Below are 27570 nucleotides of genomic sequence, written 5' to 3'. Positions count from 1 at the left end.
CGGCTAATTTTATATATATTTATATTAGTTGGCCAATTAATTTCTTTCTATTTATAGTAGAGACGGGGTCTCGCTCTTGCTCAGGCTGGTTTCAAACTCCCGACCTCAAGCAATCCGCCCGCCTCGGCCTCCCAGAGTGCTAGGATTACAGGCGTGAGCCACCGCGCCCGGCCTGAATGGCATGCTTTTAACAAATATTCCCTGATGGCAATGGGAATCAGTGACTAGACAGACTCACAGACTGCAGACTACACCAGAATGACAAAAGGTACGTTTAATTTACAATGTAATAAAGGTTACAGGTAAAAAGCTACACATAAAGCGTGAAAAGGCCTATTACACAAATGTACAAATCTCTGTACAAAGCTCATATCAATGTTTCCTACCTTCGTCTCCTGTTTGTTAGCCAGGTCTAGTCCTAGAGCTCCAGGTAACGAGAGCTCTCAATCCAGGGGGGAAGAGCCTCCAAGCCAACATCTAGAAATTCTTAGAGACATCAGCTACTTGCAAAGTAAAATCTTTTCCTTTTTAATTTGAATTGCCCTAACTGGTCATATCCTTTAAAAATTGCCTTCAAAACACACTTAAAAAGGAAAGTAATGCCACAGAAAGTAGAGGATAGTATTCTGGAATTAAATAAGAAACTTCAGCAAGTGGAGTGCTCAGGTTTGACAAGAAAACAAAGTTCAAACAATACTGTAAGTTAAAAACTGTAAACCTGTGTCTATGCCACTGGTCACAGACGAAGGAAAATCAAAATGTTCTCATTCCAACAGAAAGGACAAAAGAGAAAAGCCTAACTACTGGACCTCAAAACCACTGACCCAAGAAAACATTTTTTAGTTTAAACCTTGGCTTAACTACAGAATTCTAAGCCTTCTTTTTGATCAACCTGGGATCCACGGCAACCCTTTTGCTATCTGGGACTTGCAAGGATAGTAGATACAAATTAGGCTACTGGACCCCCCAGGCTGGTGATGCTACTGTAACCTCCACAGCTCTGGCATCAACCTGAGGGCCTGGGATATCTGACTTTCCATAAAAGTATCCTAGAAAGAGGGAGAAAGAAAGAAGGAGGTAGTGGAAAGCTGGGGAAAGAGCCTGGGCAGTCAATCTACGTAAGAGGATATATGAAATCTTTCTCTATACTCAAAGTGTTCTGAAGACAGGTCTTTATGGGATATTTCAACCCCACCCCAGTTTTAATGTTACATGGTTAGGACCCCAGGAGACAGTCTGAAAGACGATACTGAACACATGGAAAGTTTTTCTCCCTAGTTCATTAGCTCCCCCATCACCCTTCTAACCCCATTCCCACCCAATCCCACCCTTCTCCACAACCAAAAATATCAAATCAGTAAGGAAGGTGTGGGTTTCTTGCCCGGCCAAGCCTCTTTTGCATATTTCTTCTTCTTGGGTTCATTTACAGCTTCAGGGTTGTAGACTGCAGGGTTTGGCGCAGGGTTCATGTTCACTGCCGACGGCACAACGGGAGTCAAGTCCACATCAGGGGCGAGGTTCGGGTATGGCATGGGCAAGCCACCAATGAGTGCTGTCCCGTGGATGCCATGCGGCTGGGAGCCAGCCTCACTGTGTGTGGGGGGCAGGCCCCCGTAAAGTCCTCCGCTGAAGGCAAAGTTCTGCATGCGCCTGTTCCCTGATTCTTCTAGGCCCAGGGAGCCAGGGCCTTCCACTCGCTTCTTCTGTGGTTTGCAGTGAGGAGAGGGGAGAGAACAGAGAGAGAAGAGGTGAGGCCCAAAAGTGGTTAGTTAGCCTTTTCTATTCCAGCCTTAGAAAAATGGCTTTTGGAAAAGCTCCTAAATTCTAACCTGTTTTATTTTTCAACAACCTATTTATTTGATGGTCCTGAAATCCTAGCGTTTAAAGGGACCTTGTTAGTCATCTAACATGATGGTTCCCAAACACTGCATTACAACAAAGCTTTCACTGTCCTATGCCAAACCGAAAAAAGAGAGAATAGTGTCATGAGTAAAACTTACCCAATTTAAATGACTCTTTTTTTTTTTTGAGACAGAGTTTGTTGCCCAGGCTAGAGTGAGTGCCGTGGCGTCAGCCTAGCTCACAGCAACCTCAAACTCCTGGGCTCAAGCAATCCTCCTGCCTCAGCCTCCTGAGTAGCTGGGACTACAGGCATGTGCCACCATGCCTGGCTAATTTTTTCTGTATTTACTAGTTGGCCAATTAATTTCTTTCTATTTATAGTAGAGATGGGGTCTTGCTCTTGCTCAGGTTGGTTTCGAACTTCTGAGTTCAAACGATCCACCTGCCTCGGCCTCCCAGAGAGCTAGGATTACAGGCATGAGCCACTGTGCCTGGCCTAAATGACTCTTCTTTATCCTCAGGTCATTCAGCTCCTATCTTACTCTGATGTTAAAAATGCTCCTTTAGAAAATGGAAGTGATAAAAGATGGTAAGAGGTATTTACATTTTTCTTTTTTGAGGGGGAGTTGGTATCTCCATGTTTAGTACCTAATTTTTAAACATTAATCTGAGAGCAAAACAAATCTATAGTGAAGGAAATAGTTTATTGGTTGCCTGCGGCTGGGAGTAGGAGGGGCTTGGCTGCAAAGGGACAAGAAGAAACATTTTGGGTGATGGAAATCTTCTATATCTTGATTATGCTGGTGGTTACACAGATGTATACATTACTATATGTTTAAATGTGTGTGTTTCATTGCATGTTATTTATTTATTTATTTGTGAGGCAGACCCTGGCTTTGTTGCCTGGGCTAGAGTGAGTGCCATGGCATCAGCCTAGCTCACAGCAACCTCAAACTCCTGGGCTCAAGTGATCCTCCTGCCTCAGCTTACCAAGTAGCTGGAACTACGGGCACAACCCACCATGCCCGGCTAAATTTTTGTTTCTATTTTTTAGTAGAGACAGGGTCTTGCTCTTACTCAGGCTGGACTTGAACTCCTGACCTCAAGCGATCCTCCTGCCTTGGTCTCCCAGAGTACTAGGATTACAGGCATGAGCCACCAAGCCCATACTATTATATGTAAATTATACCATAATAAAATTGACATAAAAGTAAAAATGTCTGCTGATTTTGTACTTTAATGAACACTCAGAACATTCCAAAGGAATAACAAAAAAAAAAAAAAAAAAAGAGAGAGAGCAAGAAAGACAGAAAAGAGCTCAAGGGGAAATTTGGCATGAATATAATGAAGTCCCAGGGAAAACCATCTTCTACTTTTCTATACTGGACTAAAGCTCAGGAAAGATCCTCCCCACACCTATAGTTCTTTTGGATTAAACAGACTATCCAAAAGATAGTCTGACATATCTTATCAGTTTAGTCTAATATATTCTAAAGATTTTTTTAAAAATTAAAACTCTCTATAGCATCTCGGACCAGCATCCTCCAATCACTTCTTTTTTCTGTATGCCTACCGCAGCTGTCCACAGGATCCAATCATTTTTTGAATACCTCTATTAATATGGATCTCACTACTTTAAGGGGCAATCTGTTCTCTGTTGGACAATTCTAGCTATCAGGTAGTTCCTCCACAAGTTGAGCAATCAGAGCATCTCTGTAACTTTCACCTCTCAGTTCTTCAACAATCTGATCTTTAACCTACTCAGATCTGGACTGACCTGCCTACCTGTGCTATTCCCATTCCCCAAATAAAAAGCATGGCAAATCATGCAGCACTGCAATAATGCATGTCCCTCACCTAGTAGTTTGAGTCAGAAGGGAAAGACCACAGAAAGGTGGGCCTCTCTCTGTACCCTTCTGGAAGGTCAATTTACAGACTCAGATCGCACATAATTTATATGAAACATCAAGCTGCCTAGTTATCTGGAGCCTTTCTGTGGTACTTTAGGGCTCCCTAAACATAGGTGGGATAAAATCATTTCCACAGAATGAAAAATGGGGGAGGAGCATAGAATGTTTTTTTGAGACAGAGTCTCACTCTATCACCCCAGGTAGAGTGCTATGGCGTCATCATAGCTCAGTGCAACCTCAAACTCTTGGGCTCAAGCTATCCTGCTTCAGCTTCCCAAGTAGCTGGGACTATAGGCACGTACTATGACACCTGGCTAATTTTTTCATTTTAGCAGAGATGGGGCTGGCTCTTGCTCAAGCTGGTCTTGAATTCCTGAGCTCAAGTAATCCTTCCACCTAAGCCTCCCAGAGTGCTAGGATTGCAGTCATGAGCCATCATGCCCAACCTAGAATGAGTTTTAAAATTAAGCACTTACTTAACACTCATCTACATGTAAGAGCGGGTTTTTAAACCCAGACTGTACAGCATTTCAATGCTGTTATAATGTGCTTCCTACCTTGACTGGGACCACTGCAGTTTGCACCATGTTCCTGAAGCGACCAACTGAGGGATCCACATCCTCTGCAAAAAGAGATGAGGGCAGGGTTGGCTTGGTACTCTGCTAGGAAGTATAAGGGTATAGGGCTCACTGCAAACAAAACAATCACAACTCACATTAAAACAGTCTGAGTGTTTACTGTGTGCTATGCACTGTGCTCAATCCTCATGACAACCCTGTGAGGCAGGTACCACTCCATAACCAGTGAGTAGAGTAGAAAACAAACTAAGGCCTGCAGGAATAAAGCGACTGGCCTAGTCACCCTGTTGGAGGGGCAGGAGCCAGGACTTGAGCCCAAGTAGCCAGAGACAGATCTGTGCTCTGCTGCCTCTCCCACGTTCTTTCCTGTTCCATACATTTTCTTCTTTTAAGGGCAGAGAAAAGAGTAAATGCTATCAGTCTCATTTCAGTGACAAGACAATGCCATGTCAAGGGGCACATACCACACAGCTTGCTAATGCCTTCTCATTAGCAAAAAATAGATTTAGGACTCAGACCCAGGACTCTAAACTTAACCTGGTCTTTTGACCTGAATAACTTGAACTGTACAATCAAGACTTTTACTAAAGGATCGGAAGCCCCCTGAACAGGGTGGGATAGTGGCTCTCTTTTCATAGCTTACACACATCACTAACCCTACAAAGCTTTCAGCTTCACTCACTCCGCACGGAGACAGCACTGAGCCTAAGCAAAGGATCTGCTTTCCAGCCATTCTCTCAGGACTCACTTAATTGGACATCAGGCATAGAAATAAAGAGCAAGATACTGTCCCACCTTTGAGGGGGCTCACAGTTACAGAGCCAGATAGGCTACAACACATAGAAGTACTTCAAGAGAAGTGCACAATGATGCTCCCGGAGCACAGAGGGGATGTATGGGCTGGATAATAATAATCTAAGATTCGGGAGTTTTCCCACTGAAGGTTGAGTAAGTGGAAACATTCAATCTGAGGGAGGCACAGACTTATTATCACTATTAGAGAAAACCACTCTAAGTCCCTTTAACTTAATATAGCTGTAATCTTATTTTAAATGCATTGAGAATGCTTGCTATTGAAAGAAACACTCTTATGAATCCTCCTGGAAAACAAAGAATCCCTATTTAATAATTAGCCCCAGGTTTAAGTTTGGCTTTTCACATACTAGGATGCTTCTAAAGATACTCTGGTATTATGGTCACAACCAGTCTTTGCTCAAAGAATGAAAAAATGGCTTCTATATGAAAGGAGAGAGAGGAAAAAATATCCAGGCTCATTAGGAAGGAGACAAGGTCTCTAAAAAGACACCATGATCTTTCCTTGCCATAGGAGCCTGTTCCAACCATCTTTTCAGCAAGGAGAGCTAAATGAAGCCCAAGAGCAACTGGAGCCCAAGAGAAGTGGCTAATAGGCGATGTACCCTACATGTGTACGCAGGCCTGCAGAGGAGCAGGGCTGAGCTGCTCTGGGGGACCCTATCTTGAGATGAGTAAATGGTTCTCAGGCTCTCAACCTCTCTTCAATTTCTCTACACATCCTAGTTCTGGAGAGAAAGGATACACCCATTGCAGGATCTGTGCTCTTGGAAGACATTACTAACAAATTCCTTGCTAATTCTACTTCTAATGTAGGAAAGGCTGCATGGGTGAAAGGCAGATGATGATGGTGACAATGGCTAACATTTATCGAGGTCTTACTGAGTATCAAGCACTGACCTTAAGTATTTGTACATTTATTAACTCATTTAATCTTCCCACCAAGCTAGTAAGGTCACTAGTCTGCTAAGTCACTTGAACAACACCATACAGCTAAGTGGAAAGTGGATTTCAGACCCAGGCCCTCTGATTTCAGAACCTGTGCTCTTTTTTATTTTTGAGACAGAGTATCACTTTGTTGCCCAGGCTAGAGTGAGTGTGGTGGCATCAGCCTAGCTCACAGCAACCTCAATCTCCTGGGCTCAAGCTATCCTACTGCCTCAGCCTCCCGAGTAGCTGGGATTACAGGCATGTGCCACCATGCCTGGCTAATTTTTTGTATATATATTTTTATTTTTTTTTTTTTTTAATTTACAAAGAAAAGAAATTTATTTCTCACAATTCTAGAGGCTGGAAGTCCAATATCAAGGTGCTGGCATCTTGTGAGGACCTTCACGCTGTGACATCTCATAGTAGAAGGTGGAAGGGAAGAGATGGGGAGAGAAGAGAGAGATGGGGGAAGGGGAAGAGGGAAGGGGACTGAACTCATTCTTTTATCAGGAACCCATTCTTTTTTTTTTTTGAGACAGAGTCTGGCTTTGTTGCCCAGGCTAGAGTGCCATGGCGTCAGCCTAGGTCACACCAACCTCAAACTCCTGGGCTCAAACAATCCTGCTGCCTCAGCCTCCCGAGTAGCTGGGACCACAGGCATGCCCCACCATGCCCAGCAGATTCTTTCTATATATATTAGTTGGCCAATAAACTTCTATTTATAGTAGAGACAGGGTCTCGCTCTTGCTCAGGCTGGTTTCCAACTCCTTAGCTTGAGCAATCTGCCCGCCTCTGACTCCCTGAGTGCTAGGATTATAGGTGTGAGCCACCATAGCTGGCCAGGAACCCATTCTTGAAATAACTAAACCACTCCTGTGGCTGGCTGGGGTGGTTCACGCCTGTAATCCTAGCACTCTGGGAGGCTGAGGCGGGCGGATTGCTCGGGGTCAGGAGTTCAAAACCAGCCTGAGCAAGATTGAGACCCATCTCTACTAGAAATAGAAAGAAGTTTATTGGCCAACTAATATATATAGAAAAAATTAGCCAGGCATGGTGGCGCATGCCTATAGTCCCAGCTACTCGGGAGGCCGAGGCAGAAGGATTGCTTGAGCCCAGGAGTTTGAGGTTGCTGTGAGCTAGGCTGACGCCATGGCACTCACTCTAGCCTGGGCAACAAAGGGAGACTCTGTCTCAAATAAACAAACAAATAAATAATCAAACCACTCCTGTGATAAGGGCATTCGTGACCTCATCATCTCTTAAAGGTCCCACCTGTCAACACTGTTGTATTGGGGAATAAGTTTCCAACACATTAACTTTAGGGGACACATTCAAACTACAACACTCCATGATCACATTCTATGCATTTTTAAAAGGTCTCAAAAACTCCCTAGCCTTTCTCACAAGCAATTAGTCACTTGCTGCTCTCAGATCATTTAAGCATTATGTTCGTAACTCCATATGGCCAACATACTTTGTTAATAATTTAAAACCTTTCTGCCTCTTTGTAGGCCATGCATTCACTCATTATTTATTGAACATCTACTAGATAACAGGCCCCTTTTGCGGTGCTGAGGATATATTAATACTTGTAAAGATTAGGTTCTCCCGTAATTTATGTGGAAGATTAAGTACGAAAATAAGAAAAATACCAGATCATGGGGAGTGCTAAGCAGAAAATGTAGAGTGGGTGTACTTAGATGGTCAACACCGTATGATCAGGAACCGGCTTTTAAGTAATGAATCTGAATGCGCTTCGTAAGTGTAAATCAAAAGAGAAGACCTGTAGCCATCTCAAGGAACAGCCGGCGCACGGGCCCTGCGGCAGGAATGAGCTCCTGTGGCTGGAGCCACGAGGTGACCGAGCATCTGTGAGCCGAAGCAGCTCCGAGGTACCGGCGTCGCAGACGGATGTTTAGAAAGGCCGACGCAGCCACTCCTGGTAGAGGGTCTGAGGGAAAACGGGCGGGTGCAGAGTCCCACCCCGCGTGTGGGTCCCTCTGGCCAGCACTAGATACCCTAAATGGGCTTTCCTCTCAGCACTTCTCACATAGGCCTTTTCTTTCCGGTGGTGGCAGGCGATCACACAGAACCTGCTTGCAGCTGTTGACCGGATAACGACTGGACCCAGGAAACCCACGAAGAGCCAGAAGCGCCGACGCAGGCGCTAAGTAGCAGGTACGGCTCCCAGCCTTCCGCGACGGGCGGAAGTGGCGGGTAGAGGTGCTTGGCCGTAGCACGCCAGTGCGAGTGCTGCGCATGCGTGTACGCGGGCGCGTGTCGGTTACCTATATATTTTTAGTTGGTCAATTAATTTCTTTCTATTTTTGGTAGAGATGGGGTCTCACTCAGGCTGGTTTCGAACTCCTGACCTTGAGTGATCTGCCCACCTCGGCCTCCCAGAGTGTAGAACCTGTGCTCTTAACCACTGTGCTATACTCCCTAAATATACTGCTTTAAGAAAGCTCCAGGGCACTACTTTTCAGGGAGAAAAATAGAGCAGGTCAGACTCTGACTCTTAAAAGAGACTTAAAGACTGGAGATTTCTAGCCGTTGTACAAACAGAACCATGTTTAAAAATACAAATTTCTTGGTCCAACCCTTGGAAATTCTTATAGGTTCTGGGGCCCAGAAATAAACTTCTCAGATTGGTCATCCAGTCCCTGCCTGAACACTTCCCTCCAGCACTCCTTACTATAATCCATTCGCTTCACAGACCATCGGAAAGTGAGCTTGTAGTCACAAGAATGCTCTGATCTGTTTCACAGGAATCCTTTTAATTCTTCTCTAAATGTAAGCCAAGGATTTTCTGGGGTTTGTTTGTTTGTTTGTGTTTTAAACATTTAGTCAAATACTTGGTGGCCACTGGCTCTGGTTTTGCCCTACTTCCTCCCTCCTCCCTCTCCGCCTCCTTCCCTTTCTTCCTTCCTTCCTCCCTCCCTTCCTCCTTGGGACTGAAGGCAGGAGTGAAGGCATGGCCCCCAATCTTCTCTCCCTTATGCCTGGTCCCCTTAAATCCCCAGCATGCAGGGGACTGTACTCCAGAGCTGTGAGCTCCTCCCCCTGAGGACTATACAACTCATTTGGGTGAGTTCTGGTCAGAACACAGACCAGTAGAGCTACTGTCCCCACCATGCTTCTATTAATGCAATCTTAAATTGCACTTGATTAGTTTCCACATCCCCCTGATGACTCAGAAAACATTTTCAATTAACTAAAATCCCTACATTTTTTTCCCATGAGCTGTCACTGGAGCAGATCTTCTCCATTTAAATAATTGATATTTTAAACCTAAATGTAGGACTTGAAAGTCATCCTCATGGCATTTCAATTTGGGAAATAAAAGCAACTTGTTAGGCTGTGTTCCTTGTTTCCATTCACTGAGATTTGTTTTCAAACAAGGTTTTAAAAAAAGAATCCCATCACTGTATAAACTATATATACCTCCCAGCTCTGTGTCATACTTGAGAGATAGCTTGAGATATAACTTGAGTCTAATAAATGAATGTTGAATGATATAACAACTTGTTAAACTTAGTGGCCTTCCCTATAAACATCTTGCTGAAATTTCCATATAAAGTATCTATAAGTTATTTCCTTACAGAAAGTCTTGAATGGGATTAATGGTGACAGCAGAAGGTTCTCTAGACCTGGAGTTACCAATGCTACTGAAAATCCCATAAAGACAATAATGTTCTGTTTTGAGGTAAAGACAACAAACGCCTATACGCTAAACTTCCACCATGACACAGACATACTGAATCAGCAGAGAATTACAGCATTGCTCTCTACACTTTATAATACAGAGCCCTTCCTTTAGCCATTTCTTTCACATTGTAACTGGCTTGAGTGTTCGGAATATTCTACCAATGAATTGTACAAAAATATCTCCCCTTGATATAGCACCTCTTAGCTAAACCTTGTTGAAAAACATCACAACTGACCTGTGGGTTGTGTATGCTATTCTCTAAGATCACAGCTTTTTCATCAGAAGAAACTAGAAAGACATCTCACCTGGATTGATGATCTCATCATCCTCACTGAACGTCACTCGTGAGTTCTTCCTCTTCCTCTTTGGTCTCTGAATGTCCAGATTTCCCTCCTCAATGGTGAGGGTAGAAATCCGCTTGTTGTGGGCAGTGTTGAACTCTGTCAGGTTCTATAGGCCAGGGTTCACACAGGAAAGATAGGAGTCAGTACAAAGGGGATTTGATGGAGAATACTAAATAAAGGACAGGAAGGCATTAGGGACTAACTTTGACCTCCCAAGGCAGGTGAGATTCTCTTCCTCATTTGGAGAAGATTCATATCATCCCTAGACTGCTAATGTGAACAAGTCTCATTTGAAAGAACATGGAACATCCTCATTGACTAGTGAGGGGCAGTGATATTCAAAAGGAAATACAGTGCCTTGAGCTGAGAACAGGTTATATGTGCAAATACACTTGAGTTGAGGTTTTTTTGTTTTTAATAAAGGATATCATGTCATCATGATGACATGATTAAAAGGAAATATGACTAGGAAGAACTCTAAGAATTGTTTTTAAGTATATAATAATAACAAAACAGAGATGAAAATGGACCACTGACTACTTCTTTCCAGCAATTTTCTCTTTTAAAATTCTCAAGGACACTGCCAGTGCACTTAATTTATGGTGTTAATAGTTTGTCATTCCCCACCCTGTGTTTGGCCCCAATTCTATTCATTCATAACCATCTCATGATTTTTTTTTTTAAAGGGGCAGGGTTTCAGTGTGTTGCCCAGGCTGGTCTCGAACCCCTAAGCTCAAGTAATCCTCTCACCTCAGCCTCCCAAGTAGCTGGGACTATAGGTGTGAATCACCATGCCCAGCTCATCTCAATGATTAACCTGGTCATAGCACTGCTGCCTGCCTCTTCCCAATCACCTGGACTTATTCCAATCTGGTACAAACTACCAGTTTGAAATATTCCAAATGTCCTAAAAATGAAGACCCAGAGAGGACCTAACATACTGAATTAAGACAGGGAAGCACAGAAACGGCCTGGAGGGAAATGGGTAAGAGTGACTGCACAAGGTCCCTAGCTATGAAGCCACTTTTTCTGAACAAAATGACTTCTCAATTTTAAGAGTTCTATTGTGCTTTTCTTCCTTAGGGTTGGGAAACTGCCTTAGTGTACAGGAATAGTAAATGTATGTGGATAGTTAGGGACATGCTTACATCTGGCCTATATGAACAGACCAGTCACACCAGTGCAGTGACAGACGTGCAAAGGACTACAGCTACAACACAAACTGCTGGGGATAGGCTCTAGAAAAGGAAAAGTTTCAGCACTTTAAAATTCATGGCCTTCAGGGCAGCCATGCCCATGAGAACAAAAGCAGTCTAGTTCTATTCAGAAGATTCCTGGGCATTCAGACAGTACCAAAAGTAGCTACATAAATGAATGAAAGTGTGAGTCTCTCCAAGCCAGTGCTGTCTGATAGAACCTTCTGTGATGATGGAAATATTCTCTATCTGCACTATCCAATATGGTAGCCACTAGCCACATGTGACTACAAAATACTTGAAATGTGGTTAGTAGCTACCACACCAGACAACATTGCTGTAAGTAGTCAGAAGGACAGAAAAATGTAACTCCCAGTCTTGGTGCCTTCTAACAGCCAGTGAAGGTACATAAGAAAACTGGGTGTGTCAGGGGGGCTCTAGTAGCAGGTAAACCCAGGCTCCTTGTTAGCCCTGGTCAAATAACCAAATCTACACAATGAGGCTCTCCAAGGTGTATCACAGCTGGCCACACCACATTGCCACAGGCCCATTACTGGACTCAAGAGAACCTCCTGCTGCTAAATCATTGGCATTTCAAGCTATGCAGAACAGCTACATACTGCAAAAACCAAGGTTCCCAAAGACAAAACAATGACATAGACATGGAATTACATCAAGCTCAGTTTCTTCCTCTGGAAGCCCCAGTAAGCCCTTGAGTTCATCATCCTCTCCACCCATCTTCTCATCTCCTTTCACAGCTGATGGCAATGTCTGAGGCTTCTCACGCAGAGTATACGCCCTTGTGGATGCACCAAAAGAGACTGTGGAATCGATGGGGATTTGCTGAGGCTTGTGAGGTTCCAACCGAATGTGACCCAAGAAAGTGCCGTGTGCTGGGAATAACCAAATCAGAAATGTAAGGGGAGAAATCAAAAACAATCTAAGTTTTAGAAAGGAGGGTATGATCTTCAACTTTCTTATCAGATAAACACCTCCTAGCACATCAGTTTTGCTTTGTTTGTTTTTAACTTATTAAAAAAAAAAATGCCACAGTCAGGATCATGGTCAGAAGACATAAGTTTTTAAAAATGAAATTGGCACTGGGTACACTGCATCTATCATGTGTTACAGTGAGAAGGAAAATTCTTCACTGAGCCTTGAATCTCTTCAGTGGATTTCTTACACATCTTCAGACCTGTTGCTCCCCAGTAACAAATACCACTGCCTGTTGTCTGCTGCCAGACAGGCTTGGCTCCATTCTGCGTCCAGCAGGAATGGCTCCAACCCAGCAGAAGCCATGACTCCCAAGGCAGAAGATGGGAATCATCGCCCTCTCCAGCCTCAGGTCAAAGGAACACTGACTGGCCTGATGGCAGTTATGCTTGGGTCTTCCCCAGGACAAGAAAGGTGCTTGGCTGAAACAGGTACAATATCAATGCCAAGCAAGCCAAAATCCTACTAGGGGTTCTGAATATTTTTTCCACATCAGCATTCTGTATGTTATTAAATGGAGAGAACAGATAAGTACTTGTGAGACCAGGCTCTCCAAGTCCCTTACATAAGCAGATTAGGGTGGTGTGTGAGTCTGTGTGTGTGGTAGTGGGAGAAAGGAAGTCAAATATGACAAACCCAGGAAGCAGGACCCTTTACATTTTATACTCTATTTACACATGGGCAAAATGAACAAACTTCAAGGCCCCATGCAGTCAAGGCTCAATTGCAATTCTGTAGATTATCTTAGGCAAAGTTTAAAATCTTATTAGTTGGAGCATACTCGTAGAATTAAAATTATTATTATTCATAGTAAAAGCAAAATGTAGCTGGGATAAAGACCCCATTGTAAATAATTAAATTTTGCTTAAAATAAGTATGCTTAAAATGTCCTGCACCACTGCTCTACTACATTTATGGAGCTAATCATAATCATGGCTTCTGCTTAAATTGGATCACAATTTATCATGATCCTATAAACACCTGAATACTCATAATCCCTAGTTCCTGGGTGCCTTTTCTGTTCTCTATACAGTTGATCCTGAACTTACAATGGGGTATGTCCCAATAAATTCATTGTGAATTGAAAACATTGCAGTCAAAAATACATTTAAAGGATAAGATGGTCAAGATCATGGGCTGTGCAAGTCCTAACTCACGTGCGATAGCCATTACTAGCTTGCAGCCTTCATGCTGGGCAAGTATCCTGAGTTTTATCTCAAGAGTAACTGCCTTCCTCCTCTTCTCACCAGAAGCAGATGGGCGTTTTGTACACATGATAGGATGGGGAAACACAAAATCCAAAAATGCTGGCAACACAATACACTATAGAGCATTGGTTGTTTACCCCTGTGATCCTGTGGCTGACTGGGAGCTGTGGCCCGCTCTGCCACTGCTCAGCATGGCAAAAGAGCATTCATTGTATGTATTGCATATTGCTAGCCCAGGAAAAGATCAAAATTCAAAATCTGAAGTACAGTTTCTACTGAATGTACATCACTTTTGTACCGTCCTAAAGCTGAAAAATCATTAAGTTGAACCATTATAAGTCAGGGACCATCTGTATATGCCATTGCCTCCTTTAAGACAGTGCCCCCAAAGCTTTCTTCTCTCCATAGCCAATCATCAATTATTTCAAGAAAATATGACAATCACAGGAACAGAGAAGGGCTGATTTTAAAAACAAACAAACTTTTTCCTTGAATAATAAAACAGGGTTTCCAAACTAAAGAACTCTAAGGGCATTTTCACATTGCCCAAAGGGAACATGTGAATTGGGAGGCAGTTACTTACTACTATTGAGATCTATCAGGAAAACTCTCTTCAGATGCTTGTGGTAGACCAGTGCAGCGTGGACCCGAGAGCAAGACTGGTGGTCAATGGTAAAGTCACACAAATCAGGGTTTCTCCCAAATAAGTAATACTTCTTCTCATCAATAATCAGTTTCTAAATAAATATTAAATTAAATATTACTTAAATCTTGTTTCAACAGGGTTTACCAAAAACTCTTCCAATAAAATAAGTAGAGGATCGTGAGTAGATAAAATTCCTTACCAAGGAGAAAAAAAAAAATATTTCCCATTATTCTTCAACATAAAGAGCTCAGAATAATTTACTAATTTTTTTTTTTTGAGACAAAGTTTCACTCTGCCCCAGGAAGAGTGCTGTGGCATCAGCATAGCCCACTGCAACCTCAAACTCCTGAGTTCAAGGGATCCTCCTGCCTCAGCCTCAACCTATAGTAGTTAGGACTACAGGTGCCAGCCATCACACCTGGCTAATTTTTTCTATTTTTTGTAGAGACAGTCTTGTTCTTGCTCAGGCTGGTCTTGAACTCCTGACCTCAAGTGATCTCCTCCAGCCTTGGCTTCCCAGGATGTTAGGATTACAGGTGTGAGCCACCACACCTGGCCTGTTGGATCTTAATTTTAAGTCAATCAGGAAAGAAGAAGCACAAAAGGCATATCTATAAGGAAATAAGATTACTTCTCAGAAAATATACATCCAAATGAAGGTTATCACTTGGTTGGGAAAGGAACGAGGTACAAATACCTATCTACAAATACTATCTATAGTCTAATTGTGCTGCTATAGCCCCAAAGTATTTTTGGAACTCTCTTTAGGAACTGGAATTATATTAGACATCTTTGTATATGTCGCTAAATCCCACTTTATTGTCTCATTTCACTTTGGCAGCAAAAAGATATGCAGAGTTAATTCTAAATGAGTATTTACTGTGTCCAAATATGAATTACCTCATGTGGCAAAGATTTTCCAGATTTGGGGAAGAGGGATGTGGGAATTAACTATCATTGCTAAGCATTTTAAACATTAACTCATTTAATCTTCAAAACAACTCTGTGAAGCAAGTATCACCTCTATTGTTAAAGATAAGACAACAGATTTGGAGAGTCAATCATCCAAGGTGGCCCAGCTGGTGAAGTGGCAGATCTGGGATTTAAGCTTAGGTGTGACTGACTTGCAATGCTAATATTCTAAACAATGTGCCATGGGTCTGGAACCCTTCTAAGAGAAGAGCTCCAAAATGTTCTCATGCTGCTACTGTGGCACTGTAAAAAATAAAACTACAAAATGCCCCAATATAATACCAGAAAAGGGGATTTTACAGACCAGCAAACTGTTATTTAAAAATTGTGAGGGGAAAAGTGGCTGACATAGGAGTGTTAACTTTTTTATTTTGCCAAATAAGGACATTAAAAAAAAAGTGTCATGGATTTAGTATCATCATCATTTTATAAAAGAAAAGCCATTTTATCAGTAAATGAGTAGGAAGGGCAAGGATGAAGGATCATTCTTTGTGCTGAATTTAGCTTTATAAAAAACTCACTACACTCTCCTATTTCTTTTAATCCTGGATCAGTAAAAATTTTGCCACATATATAGTTGTAAACCAGACTGTCATAAATGAGGGACTCTAAGGTGAATTATTGCTAATGCTTCTTCCAATGCTAGTGGTCTAGTAATATAGTGAGACCACCTGAAGAATAATTCTCATTTGGATATGCTGTGTTTTCCCCTTAAACACAAGGTCTCATGAAGCTCTAGTTCATTTTACACTATACTTCTTAAATCCCCGAGAACAGATAGCACAAAGCTGAGTAGAGAAGTATAGTCAAGTTAGCACCAGGCTAGGAATCAAGAGGCTTGTATTTCATTCCTGGCTCAGTCTTTGAACTCACAGTGGGCTACTAATCACCCCTATGCTTTTCCATTGTCCTCACAAAACCAAAAGACAGCATCAATAACTGTAACAACTGCTGAGCACGTCTGTGCTACACACTGCGCTATGAGTTTCATGTTATGTCATTTCATCCTCACAACCACCCTACGAGGTAGGTAGGTACTATACTTCCTATTTTTATAGACGACAAAATTGAAGCATAAAGAAGTTAATTAGGGCCAGGCGTGGTGGCTCACACCTGTAATCCTAGCACTCTGGGAGGCGAGGTGGGAGGATTGCTCAAGGTCAGGAGTTTGACACCAGCCTGAGCAAGAGCGAGACCCCGTCTCTACTATAAATAGAAAGAAATTAATTGGCCAACTAAAAATATATAGAAAAAATTAGCCGGGCATGGTGGCGCAGGCCTGTAGTCCCAGCTGCTTGGGAGGCTGAGGCAGGAGGATCGCCTGAGCCCAGGAGTTTGAGGTTGCTGTGAGTTAGGCTGATGTCACGGCACTCACCCTAGCCTGGGAAAAAAAGTGAGACTCTGTCTCAAAAAAAAAAAAAAAGAAGTGAATTAACATACTCGAGTTAACACAAATATTTGTGGGCTGGGTTAGAAATTCAGATTTGTCTAGCTTCAGAGTCTAAGCTCTTTTAATCACTACATATTTTTTTCATTCTACTTACATCAAAAAATACACCATATGGCAAGGAATATTTTAAGGAGTGAATAAGTACTGTGGGTCACAATCTTAATTTTTCTTTTAAACTGATCACCCAGTTTCTTTCAAGCTTAGCCTTAAGGTTCAATTAGTTCAAGCTAGCTTAGATATGTGGGTCACCTCTGGAAAACCCTGTCCAGCAGTGCCCATCTGCTGCTGATGCAGTTTGTTCCAGACATATACTACTAACGGAGCACCAAGATTTAACAACAGCCTAACAGCTTAGTCAGTCACCTCCAGGTCTGCTTTGACCCAAGTTTTAAGACTTGGGTTAAAAATAAGACATTGCTTCAGAATTAAAAGAGAGCCCTAAAATTTTAACATCTTTTTCTAAGTAATATCTATTCAAGCTGAATCTCACTACATTTCTTTTTTTGAGACAAAGTCTCGCTCTGCTGCCCAGGCTAGAGTGCTGTGGTAGCATCAGCTTAGCTCACAGCAACCTCAAACTCCTGGACTCAAGCGATCCTCTAGGCTCAGCCTCCTGAGTAGCTGGGACTACAGGCATGCGCCATCATGCCCGGCTAATTTTTCCTATATATTTTTAGTTGTCAAGCCAATTTCTTTCTTTCTTTTTTTTTTTTTAGTAGAGATGAGGTCTCGCTCTTGCTCAGGCTGGTTTTGAACTCCTGACGTTGAGCGATCCTCCTGCCTCGGCCTCCCAGAGTGCTAGGATTACAGGCGTGAGCCACTGCGCTGGCCCTCACAGCATTTCTCATTCATATTTATTTTTATATGCACACAGATTACATTCGCACAAACTTAAATTTGCTAACCATAGTGCTCACAGAGTAGTCTCAAAGAACATAAAAGACCACCAGTTTACAATGATTAAATTTCTATGACTCTAGGTTGCCAAAGACATACCAGAGATTTAGGGATTTGAGAAGAAAAAGAGAGAAAAGACTCCCAAATTAAACGCACAGATTCACTATTAAAGGCATTCCAATTACTGAAATGTTAAAATGTATAGAATTTTAACAGAAAACAGTATGTCTTAAAATCAACGAAATGTGTTAATTATTGGACAATGTGTTTCTTCTATCCAAGTGAATTAAATAATGTACTGGCCTTTCTTTTTTCTTTTGAGACAGAGTCTCACTTTGTTGCCCAGGCTAGAGTGAGTGCCATAGCATCAGCCTAGCTCACAGCAACCTCAAACTCCTGGACTCAAGCGATCCTCCTGCCTCAGCCTCCCAAGTAGCTGAGACTACAGGCATGTGCCACCATGCCCGGCTAATTTTTTCTCTATATATTTTTAGTTAGCCAATTAATTTCTTTCTATTTATAGTAGAGATGGGGTCTCACTCTTGCTCAGGCTGGTTTTGAACTCCTGACCTTGAGCAATCCGCCCGCCTTGGCCTCCCAGAGTGGTAGGATTACAGGCATGAGCCACTGCACCCGGCCATAACTTCTTAATTAGCTATGTCAATACCACTATCCAACTGTGCCTCTGAGTTATAACTCAGAGTGTATCTTTACACACTGGGCTTACAAGTCTCATGGCTTTTGTTTTAATATTGCACTTCTTAAACCCAGCTACCACAACATATCACAAGCCTTTGACACAAGGCTAGGATATAGATAGCTCGGTTAGTATCAAGTGCTGATCAAGTTTAAATCCTAAAAAATAAGCACATTTCAGGTCTACTCTCAAGAACAATATAGTGATGTCTAAGGATCGTAACTTAACAACTGTGTGGCAACTCAACACACCTAAGAGCACTGAAAGACAGCTAATGGATCACTAATGGAAACCAGTAATCAGAGGGGTTTTTGACAAGTTAGTGCTTTGAAAATATAAATTATTTCACAAAGGAATTGTGATGTTATCACTAAGGCTAGGCCTCCTTGTCAGTTTCTTCCTGTTGCAAACTAAAAACTGAATTCTAGTAATGAAATATGTTCCTATATGCCTTCAAGCTTCACGCTATTTAGCAATATTTTGTATCTGTGGAATAATCTATAGTAAAAAAGGTTTTATAAATATTTTAGCTAAATTATTTTCTTGAATAATCTCAATGTTTTGAATCTTTAAGATACAAAAACTCATGATAAAAGGGTTCTTTTTGAACCTCACATGACTAGGTGAGGCCATGATGAATTAGTAACAGGAGAATTCATTAAGCCCATGCATGCCATAATACTTTGCAAAATACCTGGTTATCTCTACAACATCCTAAAAGTGACAACAATATATTTACAGAACATCTTTCAGAAGAGCTCAGATAGCTATTCAAGTTAGCAACCATGAAGTTGCAAAGTTTGTATTATACAGACCCAAAAAAAACCCCAAAATGGGGCTTTGAACCTAAATTCTAGCTAAGCAAGCAAACATAAAACTGGTCTAAGACATAGAGTCTCACAGCTATGTGGGCTTAATCTCCATTTCTTGGTAAATAAATAATACTGTAAGGATTAAGAAAAACTTAATCTAACAGCTAGTAAAAACTCATGTTGTCTTTAAGTCCTATGTGGTGTTCACTCTAGAGACTTGTATAAAAAGCTGGAATTCTGCTAAACTTTTATAGTACTTATTTCAATTAAAATTATGTAATTTTTTGTGATTCTGTCTTTCCACTGGATGACTTAAGGACAGAAATCATGTTTGTTTTGCTCACTGTTGTATTCCCTATGCTGAGCACAGTAAGTGGCATATAGTAAACGCTCAATAAATGTTTTGAATGAATGAATGAATTTTACCACCATTCCATTCTCTTTTTGGAGCAAGTGTCTTAGTTTACCACACTTCTTTGAAGGGGTTAGTCCTGAATCCCATAAAAACAACTTAAAAGTTAAATTCAATATGTATCATTCACTTTCTTCTTCAGTTATTACATATTATATATCTTCTACACAACTCCATGTACCCAGAGACAGGGAATTCACCAAGTGACTAGGGCCTCTGATATGATTAGAGCCCATCCATCCACCTTTCATCATTTCAAAGGTGAGAGAAGTCACAAAAAACTGAGTGTCTGTGGTAGATATGAGCTTTGAGTGTGTTATATCACCATGTGCTTTTAATAGAAAAATAATTCAGAATGAAAGAAAGTAGAATTGCTGGAAAACAAAGCACAGGAGAGGGGGTGGAAAATGAGTCACTAGCAAAAGTCCTTAGTGTGGTGGGGAAAAAAGGGGAAGACTTGTATTTCCATACCTCAATTAGTTTGTCTCCTTTGACTACATCCAGATGTAAACCAGGAGGGGGCTTACCTGCCCTGAAAAATAAGAGTGAAAAAAGCATTTTCAGGATGAGTTCATAAATACTATTTACAATCATTGTCCCATTCAACATTGCAGCTCTCCTGCCAACCTATAATTAGTTCATGTTCAAGCAGAAATGTCATCTACTTCACTGTTATTACAGCTCCATTCTACGTTTGACATGTCCCCAGTGATTCAATTGCTCTAAAACAGATTTTAGTGGATCTGTATTTAGAGCAGCACCAAAGAAACCTATATTTTAACACTGGATATTCACCTAGGAGAGAAAGCTGCATACAGAGTGCAAGTACTATAGCTGGGGTTGAATGGTCATCTTAAGTTTGAATCTGAGATTTGCCACTACCCTAATACCATATAAAGGTAGTATAAATTAGCTGTTGTTTGGGATGGTCAAGATTAGTCTCATCCCAAATGGGAATAAGCAGAGGTTACTGCCCTGAGCTCTGAGACCAAATCAGAAGTACATAATCAGAGAATTAGGGTAATTCAAAATCATGTCTCATGAAACCAGGTACCAAATGAATACCAAAAGATATATGTTACCTTTGAACAGGTCTTTCTACAACAGCATGATTAAGTGAACTTTTCTCTATATTCCTATAGCCATACCATTCAAAGGGGATACACACATGTCAAAGCACTTAATGCAGCGCCTGGTACATACCAGACCCTAAAGAAATGGTAGGTAATTTCAAACAGTCTCTTCTATGTTTGTTATCCTGGTCCAAATTTTGATATTAATACAGCAAGGGACCAAAATAGACATATAATTTGTGGACTGAAAGAACTGGATAGTCCAAAATTGCAAAGGGATCCAGAAGATAGCTACACATTCACTTGCTTCCTGCGTTTGCTAATTTGAAGTTTGAAGAAAGAACAACCTTGTCAGAGACCTTACATTATGCACATAAGAAATGTATCATTGGCTATCTAATTGAAGATGTAACATAGTCATCTCACAATCCTGCCCCAACCCCTCTATGGCAGCTGCTGAAAGGACAGTGGACTGGACAAAAGCCCATTTTGTCTGGGAAACAAGAAAAGGAATGTTACATCCAAAATATACTTTCTAAATTCCTACTGTGTGCCTGACTTAGGCCTAGGAGCTGAGAATATAAAAATGCATCACTCTTTGCCCTTGAGGATCTCAATATAACGGGAAACAGATGAGTAATATAAACAATACATTATGATTAGCTACAGCAGAAAAAGCTTTTAACTCAGACGCGTCTCCTTGCAAGGCAATTCATATTTATTAACCTTATACCCTACTCAAATACCAAATTAAATTACTCCATTATTCCCAAGAACTTCTGAAGGGATGACAAGGGTTCATTTCAACAATTCCTAATGCCCACTTGTGCTGGGCTTCGCGCTGGTCACTGAGAACTCGAGGGTAACTCAGCGCCATCCCTGTCCTCAGGGAGCTCCCAGTCTGTGGGAGACAGATACCACAGCAAAAACAGAGGGATGCGGGGCTCTGAGGTCGGGTTGTGGCAGGGAAGCTGGCTCGAGTGCGCTCGGGACGTACAGCAGGGGGCCAGGTACCATGCTCCACAAGAGCACCCGACACTCAAGTCAGGAGTTGGGGGTAAGTTCGGGGCCAAGGCCCCAAAGCGCCCAGGAGACCGGCTGACCGCCCAAGGGACTGCCTAAGCGAGCGCCTTTGAGCTCTCTACCCCAGGTTTCTTCAATTCTTGGGCCCGGGCTCCAGGCTCCCGGTTCCTCCACACGTAGCCTGGCCCGGCGCAGCGAACAGTTTTTCCTCAACCATTCAAGGTTCTCTGAGCCCTTTGGCTCGCCGCAAAAAATGAGCCGCCCTTCCAGCCCAGGCTAGCTCAGGCCAGGCCACTCCAGCCCTGGCCGCCCCGCCACTCACCAGGTCGGGCAGTCGAACAGCGGGAGGCTGGAGCCCGAGTTCGCGGCTGCCGCCATCTTGCGTCTCCCCCTCCCATTTGGCGGGCCCGAAGCACGCCGGGAAACTGGAAGACCGGATTGGGGGTAGGAGGTGGCATCCCAGCAGCCTATGCGCACGCGCGCTGACGCACGCACGCACGTACGTAAGCGGGGCGGTGCTTCTAGTGGGGACTGAGCTCATTTTGAGGTCTTTTTCAGTGTTTGAGGGAGTTGGCCTTAAATGATAGTCTCTAGTGGTTAGAGTTTTCCTTGGCCAGGAGGTATCAAAGGCAAAGGGGCTTGTAGGGAGGGATGTCAGTCCCCTCCGATGTACTCCTGCAACGGCTCCTGGGCATTAAAATCTTGCGGCTGCATCCTACTTTAGGGTTTAGGTTAGCACCGTCAGCCTTTTGCTCTCAATTTAGAGAGACTCTAGAGGGCAAAACTGGGAGATTAGAGTGATCATTTACTGTATTTCCTCTTCCGGCCCTTCTCCAGAAAGCTGCACCCTACTTCTAATCCAAGTCTGGGCCTTGAGAGTTTCTGTAGATTATCGGAGAATCTACAAAAGGGGTTTATAAAAACTCTGGACAGGCTGGGCGCGGTGGCTCACGCCTGTAATCCTAGCACTCTGGGAGGCCGAGGCGGGCGGATTGCTTGAGGTCAGGAGTTTGAAACCAGCCTGAGCAAGAGCGAGACCCCGTCTCTACTAAAAATAGAAAGAAATTAATTGGCCAACTAATATATACAGAAAAAATTAGCCAGGCATGGTGGTGCATGCCTGTAGTCCCAGCTACTCGGGAGGCTGAGGCAGGAGGATTGCTTGAGCCCAGGAGTTTGAGATTGCTGTGAGCTAGGCTGACGCCACGGCACTCACTCTAGCCAGAGCAACAAAGCTAGACTCTGTCTCAAAATAAATAAGTAAAAACTCTGGACAAGCTGGAGCCAGAAGCAGATCCAGTCATCAGAAGGCAGGCGACCAGAACTGTATATGGTGCAAATGAATGATCAAGTTGTGTCCCCTTTGGAATTTTTACTTTTGGTTAGTGACTACATTGTGCAAGGAAGCACTGGAATTGCTGGCTTGCCCTAGGGCCACCAGCTGGCTGAAAGAGACCTTCGTTGAGGCCTCAGGTTGTAATGGCTTTGTCTACTTAGCACTTACTTATCTGAGCAAGTTATGTATTGTATATGGATCATCTCATTTAATCCTCACAACAGTCTTGAGATAGGTAGTATTATAATCCCTGAGGAGAGGCCCAGAGAGACTGAGTTGCCTAGCCTCACCCTGGTGAGGGGAATTCAAACCTAAATCTATGACACCAAAGTCCATGCTCATTAATCACTAATGTCATACTTTGATGTTAGTACAATCATATTTATTATTCGCATGCAAGTGATGTGCCTCTTTTCCACTTTTGTAGAAAACTTGGAAGGATTATCTGACCTGAAGTTTTTTTCTTTTTTTGAGACAGAGTCTCACTCTGTTGCCCAGGCTAGAGTGCTGTGGCATCAGCCTAGCTCACAGCAACCTCAAACTCCTGGGCTCAGGCAATCCTGCTGCCTCAGCCTGAGTACCTGGGACTACAGGCATGTGCCACCATGCCTGGCTAATTATATATATATATATAAAAAATTTTTTTTTTTTTTAGTTGGCCAATTAATTTCTTTCTATTTTTAGTAGAGATGGGTCTCGCTCTTGCTCAGGCTGGTCTCGAACTCCTGAGCTCAAATGATCCGCCTGTCTGGCCTCCCAGAGTGCTAGGATTACAGGCGTGAGCCACTGTGCCTGGCCTAAACTATCAACTCTTCAGTAGTTTAGAGAATCACCTTTTCCTCTGGCCTTCAAAGGCACAACAAACTCATCCTGCCAGGATAGCAACTAATCAGATAACTTGTCAAATGACCTATTAATATCCTCCTTTTCAGCCTTATGATTCCTAGGTAAGACTAGGCTGACAGGAAAAACACAAATTCTAAATTTGGTTTCAAGACAACAGAAATAAACCTACAGCTCCCTCCTTTGAACTCAAGGACATGGTTTTTGAAAAGGAATTAAATAGTCTCAAAAGTGTTTTTCAGTGTAATGGAAAAGAATAAGATACTTTTATCTACAGATTGTGTGGGTCTTTGAGGTTCTGTGTCCCCTTCAGGCATGAGGTGGTGTTGAAGGGATTTCTAGCTATCAGTGACCCGATGACATTTATGTCAACTTTGCCTTTCAATTTCTCAGTTTCTGTGTGTGGTTCTTCTAGTACTGATCATACACCTAAGAAACATAAAGGCTAATTATTCTTACCCTTGTAATTCTTTACTCCTTGGCCATATCCTGTTTCTAGCACAGCTGATATTCACACTGGTCTCTGATGTAGTGGCACTTTACACTTACATAGGCCCATATAAAGCAAAATGCTCTTTGTTTGGGCACCAGTGATGTCAGAGTAGACCAGCAAACTGGAGGGCAACAATCTAGACCTTTAACCTTTTGAAATGGAAAGACTGAAGGGCTAGCTGCCTTTGGATTTTGGTATCTCAACAAAGAAACATTCATTTCTTTGATAGTCCTTAGAGTAGAATCTAAAGATATTAGAAGCATACTAATATCAGAAAACTTAAAAACAAATCTTTGATATGATTTGAATGATCAAATTGAGAAACTGACACAATTTCCTTTGTGTGTATAGATAGTACAAGCAGGAGGCTTCATTTAGCAGTGTGGTAAATGAAGTTCACATGGTGCTGATGAAAGAAAGGATGTTTATGAAAAGTTGGATAGAAACTGCCACTTCTCCAGCTTCCTAGGCAAAGGTTCATGGAAGAGGTAGTGAGCAGGACATTTTGTATCAATGATGCAGAGATAGTACATAGTGTCTAAAGGTGTAGTTTTGAGGTCTGAGTGCTTGAGATCAAATCCCGGCTCCAGCACTTACAAGTTGTGTGACCATAGGCAGGTTAATTATGCCTCAGCTTCCTGATCCATTAGAGGGGAGGCAAGAAAATACATCTCATAGATGGTTTTGGGGTATAAGGTATAATGTAAAGCATCTAGCATAGTAATTTACTGGTAGTAAGGGCTCAAATATTACCCCAAAATGACCATTCACATTCAGAGCACCTCCTCAAGCCTTTAAATTCCTGTATTAAACTGCCATTCTTGGCCTTACGTTTACTTGTAAAATGATGGAGCTAGTTGAGATAAGTAGTTCACAGACTTTAGAGATGTCACAGACCAGAAAAAGAAATATAGGAATGTCAACTTTTATTTTGCCAACTCAGGGGATTTAAAAATGAAGTCTGCCATCTAATAGCATCACCTTTTCATTTTTGTAATATTAAAATATTCTTTTAGGCTGAGCACAGTGGCTCATGCCTGTAATCCTAGCACTCTTGAAGGCCAAGTCTCACGTGAGGGATCACTTGAGACCAGGAGTTCAAGATCAGCCTGAGCAAGAGCGAGACCGGATCTCCACAAAAAATAGCAAAGTTAGCTGGGCATGGTGGCGTGTGGCTGTAGTCCCAGCTACTCGGGAGGCTGAAGGCAGGAGGATCCCTTGAGCCCAGGAGTTTGAGGTTGCAAAGAGCTATGATGATGCCACTGCACTATAGCCTGGGTGACAGTGCACTCTAGCCCAAGTGACAGAGCAAGACTTTGTCTAAAAAAAAAAAAAAAAAAAAAAAAACTTTTAAGAAAATAATTGGAAAAATATTATCTTAGACTCAAATGGAACTTTTAAAAAACATCATTTTTCTCATTTCTCCATGGACTGGTAAAAAAAATTTGATCCTTGGCTGGGTGAGGTGGCTCATGCCTATAATCCTAGCACTCTGGGAGGCTGAGGCAGAAGGATCTCTCAAAGTCAGGGGCTCAAGACCAGCCTGAGCAAGAGTGAGACCCTGTCTCTACTAAAAATAGAAAGAAATTAGCTGGACAACTAAAAATATATAGAAAAAATTAGCCAGGCATGGTGGTGCATGCCTGTAGTCCCAGCTACTCTGGAAGCTGAGGCAGTAGGATTGCTTTGAGCCCAGGAGTTTGAGGTTGCTGTGAGCTAGTCTGATGCCATGGCACTCTAGCCCAGGCAATACAGCAAGACTGTCTCAAAAAAAATAAAAAATAAAAATTTGATCCTTAATCACAGCCCAACATCAAAAATTGTAGTATTGCAAGTTTATTCTTTAAAAATTAAGTGCCATTTCACCAATCAAATTTCATTTTTGCAAAGTGTTAAAATGAACTACCCAGTTGGTCTAAAAGTGGGATCAGTGGTTGGGAATAAAAATCTTTCAAACTATCCTGGTTAAATGGAGATTCTAAAGTAGCTATATTTTGTGATGCTGGAAAGCAATACTGAAAAATCCTTGAAGTCTAAGGATGCACTAAACATGCTTGGAAAAGCAGAGAAAAAACAGTTGATTCCCAGCTTTAGGGAACACAATGGATTGAGATCTGACATGGGTTCTGGTCTGCACTTAGTGACCCAAAGCAAAATCTGTATAGCTAAGGACAGGACAGTCTCTGAATTGGTGGGGGAGAGAAATTGAATAGAGGAGGCTCAGAGTGTTTTACTCTGCACAGACTGAATGGTAATTTCATATTTTTTTTTTTTTTTTTTTTGAGACAGAGTCTCATTTTGTTGCCCAGGCTGGAGTGAGTGCCGTGGCGTCAGCCTAGCTCACAGCAACCTCAAACTCCTGGGCTCAAGCGATCCTGCTGCCTCAGCCTCCCGAGTAGCTGGGACTACAGGCATGTGCCACTATGCTCGGCTAATTTTTTCTATATATATTAGTTGGCCAATTAATTTATTTCGATTTATAGTAGAGACGGGGTCTCACTCTTGCTCAGGCTGGTTTCGAACTCCTGACCTCGAGCAATCCGCCCGCCTCGGCCTCCCAGAGTGCTAGGATTACAGGTGTGAGCCACCACACCCAGCCGGTAATTTCATTTTGATATTTTTGCCCAGTGGTATGAGGCAGTGTAAAGTTTAGCTTGAGAGCAAGATTGTGCATTACAGTGGGCAAACAATCCCATCCCTACCCCTTAGCAAACACACACACAAACACATGTACCCTGGGAGCACTAGTCTAGCATTTAGCAAGTTCTTATTCTGGAACACTCCCAGATGAAGTGACCAGAATGACATTTCTACTTTACCCTATATAGTACTACAGCTTTAATTCACTTGAAGAGAGAATGCTCGTTCTAACCAGTACTCCTGAAACAGTCCATAAAGGAAGTAGAAAAGGGGATGAGAAAAGGAAAGGAATATAGAGGCAAACATACAATTTGTATGTTCAGACCAAACCCCTGTGATCCTTATAATCGGAAAGTTCTGTAGCTGGAAAAGCACTGAGAAAATTTGGAACCTATACATTAAGTGACTTGTCCAAATACCCTCAGCAAGTTAATGACAGAGCTAAGATTATCCAGGTCTTTTGCACCCAGTTTAGTTTTTTACCTCCAAACCAATGGTTCTCAACCATGGTTAACATATAAGAATTACCTGGGGTCTTTAAAAACCCCTATGCCCGACCGGGCGCATTGTCTCATGCCTGTAATCCTAGCACTCTGGGAGGCTGAGGCAGAAGGATCACTTGAAGTCAGGAGTTTGAAACCAGCCTGAGCAAGAGTGAGAGTAGAGATGGGTCTCTACTGAAAACAGAAAAAATCAGCCAGGTGTGGTGGTGTGTGCCTGTAGTCCCAGCTACTCAGGAGGTTGAGGCAGAAG

At 42.4% G+C, this 27570-nt stretch overlaps 1 protein-coding gene and 1 non-coding gene across 5 annotated transcripts; both read right to left on the bottom strand.

Moving 5' to 3' along the window:
* Positions 1 to 259: 259 nt before the first annotated feature.
* On the bottom strand, positions 260 to 21938 carry PPP1R8 (protein phosphatase 1 regulatory subunit 8). 4 transcript variants are annotated; one of them, XM_012750710.2, is made up of 7 exons: positions 21828 to 21938; positions 19881 to 19941; positions 14107 to 14260; positions 11995 to 12215; positions 10088 to 10232; positions 4310 to 4374; positions 260 to 1703 (listed from the first exon to the last, which is right to left on the bottom strand). In XM_012750710.2, the coding sequence occupies exons 1-7, from the start codon at positions 21881 to 21883 to the stop codon at positions 1350 to 1352; spliced, it is 1056 nt and encodes a 351-aa protein (XP_012606164.1). In that variant the 5' UTR covers positions 21884 to 21938; the 3' UTR covers positions 260 to 1349. The 4 variants fall into 4 exon arrangements, with proteins under 4 accessions (XP_012606164.1, XP_075851779.1, XP_075851782.1 ...); XM_012750711.2 differs by having other exon boundaries at positions 1445 to 1703; positions 4310 to 4441; positions 21828 to 21934; XM_075995664.1 differs by lacking the exons at positions 11995 to 12215; positions 14107 to 14260.
* On the bottom strand, positions 18164 to 18329 carry LOC142869865 (small Cajal body-specific RNA 1). Its single transcript, XR_012918415.1, has one exon.
* Positions 21939 to 27570: the final 5632 nt, after the last annotated feature.

This window comes from Microcebus murinus, chromosome 2, assembly GCF_040939455.1.
Source record: "Microcebus murinus isolate Inina chromosome 2, M.murinus_Inina_mat1.0, whole genome shotgun sequence".
Classification (NCBI taxonomy): Eukaryota; Metazoa; Chordata; class Mammalia; order Primates; family Cheirogaleidae; genus Microcebus; species Microcebus murinus.
This window is presented reverse-complemented; position numbering and strand designations above follow the sequence as displayed.